At 50.7% G+C, this 5,082-nt stretch overlaps 1 protein-coding gene across 1 annotated transcript in view; it reads right to left on the bottom strand.

The window, feature by feature from the left end:
* Positions 1-4,720, bottom strand: part of Ren (renin) — a 9,081-nt gene extending 4,361 nt beyond the window's left edge. The window contains exons 1-4 of the mRNA XM_031382752.1: positions 4,526-4,720; positions 1,662-1,812; positions 1,022-1,145; positions 348-466 (exon numbers count right to left, since the gene is read on the bottom strand). Coding sequence (XP_031238612.1) covers positions 348-466; positions 1,022-1,145; positions 1,662-1,812; positions 4,526-4,617 — 486 coding nt within the window. The 5' untranslated portion in view covers positions 4,618-4,720. The remainder of the gene's footprint in view (positions 1-347; positions 467-1,021; positions 1,146-1,661; positions 1,813-4,525) is intronic.
* Positions 4,721-5,082: the final 362 nt, after the last annotated feature.

Raw genomic sequence — 5,082 nt, 5'->3', positions numbered from 1 at the left:
CCCCCCGGGTACAGGAAACGCTTAGATACTGACAGAAAGAAATTGAAACTGCCCTGAAAACAAACCCCTGATCCCTAATCTCAATACTCCAAGGCTAGTGTCAACTAGCAAAGTCAGGCCGGTTACTAGGAAGGAAACTGGGGTTTAGGCATGCCCACATGCAAGTTAGATGCAAAACCTCGTTCATCAGTGTCAGCCAGTTTACTCTACTGCAATTGGCCTTCGGAACTTCAGCTAGAAGCTGCCAAGGAGGCTGCACTCAACTTCCCAGGCTCCAAGGTGGGGCTGGAGTATACCTGTACGGCACCACATGGGCCCCATGAGTAAATAGGAGTGATCCTACTTACAGTTACCACGTCCTGGCTGAGGAAACCTTTGACCTTCCCTGATCCGTAGTGGATGGTGAATTCGGTCCCATTCTCCATGTAACTGGAGGACTCTGAGGAGTCATAGAGGCTGTGAATCCCTACAGAGGGACACAGGCCCCCATCAGCACAAGAGTATTTGACCTACATAGAAGGCTCAGAGGCAGGACAAGTGATGGACATGGATAGTATGGTTGAAGACAGTGTGTGTGTGTGTGTGTGTGTGGAGTTTCCCGAGTCTTCTGCTTAGGAAAAAATGTATACCGGTCAAGAATGATGTTTCTTGGTTTTGTCTTATGTGCTTGTGCTTCTGAGACATTTGTTACAAACAAAGAATTTTAAAGCCATTGCTAACACTGATATAGAGTCAAAGAGGACTCTGGGTACAGAAGTACTTAGCATGAGGGCATTGGAAAAACCTCAAGACTTGGAATGGGTTTACAACGTTGTTCCTGTCTGAATCCTTGGATCATGGCAAATGGCCTTCCAGGTGTCCCGGCCTTTCCCAAAGCTAGCTCGTTCACCTTGGTTGCCAATTCAGAAAGATGAGAGACACTTCCTCTCTCTTCCTCAGATCAGTGGCGTGGAGCCGAGGGAAAGCAGTTCACAGGTACAACAGGCAGAGCTGGGGGAGAGGTACAAGGCTTGACTCTTACCGCAAGCAGTGTAGAGGGGGCCGCACTTGGTGGAGGGCACCCAGAGGTTGGCTGAGCCCGTGTCAAAGATGACTTTGAAGGTCTGGGGTGGGGTACCGATGCCGATCTCACCATAGTACTGGGTCTGTGGGTGGGGGGAGCAGAAGGAAAGTGGGGACCTAGGGCTCAGAGGGGCCTCTGGTTTGGGGGCCTTGCCTGGTTCCCTTCTGGGCTCTTGGCTTTCATTTTGCTGAGATGTGAGATTGTCCTCTGCTGTCCTGAGATACAGGAGGCTCCCTGGGGTGTGGAAGCCTGATCAAAGAAGTTAAAATAGCTGGGCATGATGTCACATGCCTTTAATCCCAGCACCGGGTGGCAGAGGTGGGTAGAACTCTGTGAGTTCGAGGTCAGTCTGGTCTGCATAGTAAGTTCCAGGCTTGGCAGGGCTACACACACCGAGACCCTGTCTCAAAACCAAACCAAATCAAACAAACAAACTACAAAAACAATCACAACCACCCCTCCTCCTCACCAACTTCTCAGCTTTAAAAAGGAAAGAGTGCTCATGTGCTCTTTGGCTCTCAGTCAAACATGGTGTGGAAGGAGTGAGGTCCTGCTAGTCCCAGAGGGGAAAAGAAATAGAAGAAGAGCCAGGACTCACATCCAGGTAGTTGGTAAGGACCACGGGGGAGGTGACATTGCTAAAGGAAGGCCTCTTGGTGAATTCGCCCCATTCAGCGCTGAGCCTGGTCATGTCCACTCCCCGCTCCTCAAGGATTTCCCGGACGGAAGGCATTTTCTTGAGCAGGACTCTGCTCCAGGGCAGAGGAAGAAAAACAGAGGAGGCATGCAGTATTCCAACACCAGCAGAGCCCAGATGTTGCTTTGATTTTTGGTACTAACACTAACCCTTTCCCATGCGAGTAGGAATCACTTTTTGTGCCCCGGGTTTTTTTGGAATCACTTATGCTAGTACTAAGTAATTCCCAGATCTTATTTTAGTTAGATAAAGCAGTTTGCTCATCCATCTGTCCGTCTGTCCATCCATCGTTATCATCATCCTGTGTTGAACACCTACTCAGTGCCTCACTGTCCTGGATAGAAACATAAGTCTATACAGTCTCTTGCTATCTCCTTTGATTGATGGACGAGGCAGTACCACAGATGGCCTGTGGGTGGCAGCAGATGCCCACAGCAGGCTGCAAGGACTTGGTGCCCCCTGGGGTATCACAGAGCCGGGTGGTATGTACCCACTAAACCCAGCTTGACTAAGATAGGCCAGTGTCTATAGATTGCCTGTGTGCCTCACCTGGGGATTGATGTGTCTTGGGCCTGAATCCTGGGCCTCTCTTCACCTCACATCAGTTATCCTCCAATAGTTATTGACTGGGAGACGAAATTCATTCAAGAGATTTAATTTTGAACAGCAGCCCGCTGAGCTGCTCCTGGTGGCAGACCAGCTGCCTGGCACGCGCCCTCATACAAACCACATGACAGCTAGCTCCCTGCTTTCTGGCGGAGACATTGAAGGTTCATAGAGATGAAGATGACTCAGAAATGCCAAAAACGAGACAGTCCACGCTCTGTCTGTCTATCCTACCCAGGGCTGCTGGGGCCAGACAGGCGTGAAGACTACGGTTTTGCTGCTGGAGGAAGGTGCAGCCAGGGCTTTCCCAGACATCTAGAGAGCCCTCTTTCTTCTCCAGCGTGAGCCCTAGCCTTCCTCTTGACACTCCGTGCCCTCACCTCCCTGTTTTGCCCATATTTCACACATATCTGCGGAATCTCCGGCAGAAATGACTCAGTCTTATTATCACGGCTTACAAGTATTTCCACTCTTAGTTTAGTTGACCCCAGCCATCCCACCAGATGGGTGTGTTTTATTTTCCCACTCTACAAAGGAGGAAAAGGGGATATATATCAAAAAGGTCTATTTCCCACCATTTTCTGAAAAGGCCCATGCTTTGCTGTACTTTATGGCCCTTCCTGTTTTAGAAAACTCCTCTGTGGTGTGGTGGCTCATATCTTTAATTTCATCACTCAGGAGGCAGAGGAAGGCTGGTCTCTGTGGACTTGAGGCCAGTATGGTCTATAAAGTGAGTTCCTGGCTCCATAGTGAGGCTCTGTCCCAAAAGAAAATAAACATAAAACCCCCTTCTACTCCTTTCCTAAATCTTTAGTCCTTCAAGGTACGACCCGAGCCCATACCTAGATGCTCTCACCAAGGGCCCCAGCCCATGGATCCATTTCCCCTGAGTGCTCTCCGCAAGTCTAGCCTACGGGGATAAGCGGGGATAGAGCCACAGGATGCTGAGGGCGTGCTGCGCGATTCTGAGCATCCTCTAACCTCTCCATCCTCCTGCACCTTGATGGTTGTCTTGCCCAGTCACAGCTCAGGCTTTAGTTTGGAGGCTGGGCATTGTGTGTACATAAGGCAATGGCCTTGAGAAGAAAACCCATTGCTCAGCCCCCCCAAGGTGACCTGCACAATACTTTACGCAGAGCAGGTAGCACAGAGCCCCACACCCTCTAGCGGATCCCAGGCTCCCTGCCGCGTGCGCATGCGCATGCTTCAGCCTTTCTCCTGGGATGGGATGCTAGGAAGCACAACCCTCTTATCACACTTCCACAGCAGTTGCTCGCAGCAAACCTGGGAGCGAGGGGGCGGGGCTTTGGAAACAAAGACCAGGGAGGCCCTCAGACCTTCCTAGTATCCCCATCTGCAAAATGGGTGCTGAGGTCTGGAGACTCAATTTAGGATGAAAGCAACCCACCAACTCCTAAGCACCAAGCAGATTTACAACTCTCACTGCCTCGAATCTTTCAGGACGTCCTCATCTCAGTCCCCAGTCCCCAGTGCCTTCTCTTAGTCTTGCCTCTTCCCTGCTCCTGCCTCAAGAAACCTTGTCCCCACAGCCCTGGAATTGCACTAAGTGAATGTCCTCCCTGCATGGGGCTGCCAGGAGCCTCCCCTTTATTACACTCCGTAATAGTCCATGCTGTGGCCATGGCTTCTTACACCATTCCGGGCATGGCATCCGCAGCTCTTTATGTATCATCTCATCAAGTCTTCAAAGCAGCCCGTGAAGCAGGCTCTGTTATCTTTCTGCTTTAAAATGGTTCACTGAGGATTCACGGTGAGATTAGCTTGCTGCTTAGCTTCATCTGCTGCTTAGTGAAGCAGAATTTAATCTGGAAAACTCTAGAGGAGCCACAACCAACTTGCTCAAGGAGTGTTAACATACACATGCCCTCCTCAGTCATTGCATTGTGATCTTAAGGACCAGGGGATGTTGTAACCCGTCTGAGTTCCCCATCCTCTGGATGAGACTCCAAAGAGAACCCTTCCAAGCCTAGTTAATTATGGCCGCGTAGCTTTGGGCTAGCCCCTAGGATGGTCAGAGCAGGATCATCCATCTCTGACTGGCTGGCCATAAGGACTGGATGACCCAATATATCGAAAGCTGAGAGCGTTAGTAAGATGCCAGTTCTCATACCCTGCCACCCCTTCTCTGCCCATGTTACCGTCCAAAGGTAGCAGTGTCTGTCGGAAGACTGAAGGCACAAGGACCCCAGAGCAGCAAGAACGCCCAGAGATGCATCGTCCTCCCGCTCATCTGGTTCAGCCAAGGCTTTCTAAGAGCTGTGTAGCCCAGACTCCCTGAGCCTTCTTTTATACACACCCACAGGCTCTGCTCTGATTTTTTTTACCCCAGGGGCCATGGCAGGGCAGCCCTCATAAATCCTAGCTTGTGAGACCAAGTTTGGTGGGTGAGGAATAAGCAGGACCCAGACACAGAGCAGAGTGGCAGGGGTGGGGGTGGGGGAAGGGTGGCTGAGCTCAATGACACTAGAGTCCCTGTTTGGCCTGACCCTGCAACCTCCAGCTTAGACGGAGGCTGATAAGGAACTGTGCTGTTCAAGCATGAGGTCAGGGTACAGACAGCATAGACCCTGGCTTTGAACCTCCAACTCAGACCCCACCACCTTTTCCCTTGAGCCTGCATCATCATAATCATCATCATCTTCTTCTTCTTCTTCTTCTTCTTCTTCTTCTTCTTCTTCTTCTTCTTCTTCTTCTT

Source organism: Mastomys coucha, unplaced genomic scaffold, assembly GCF_008632895.1.
Source record: "Mastomys coucha isolate ucsf_1 unplaced genomic scaffold, UCSF_Mcou_1 pScaffold1, whole genome shotgun sequence".
Taxonomy (NCBI): Eukaryota; Metazoa; Chordata; class Mammalia; order Rodentia; family Muridae; genus Mastomys; species Mastomys coucha.
This window is presented reverse-complemented; position numbering and strand designations above follow the sequence as displayed.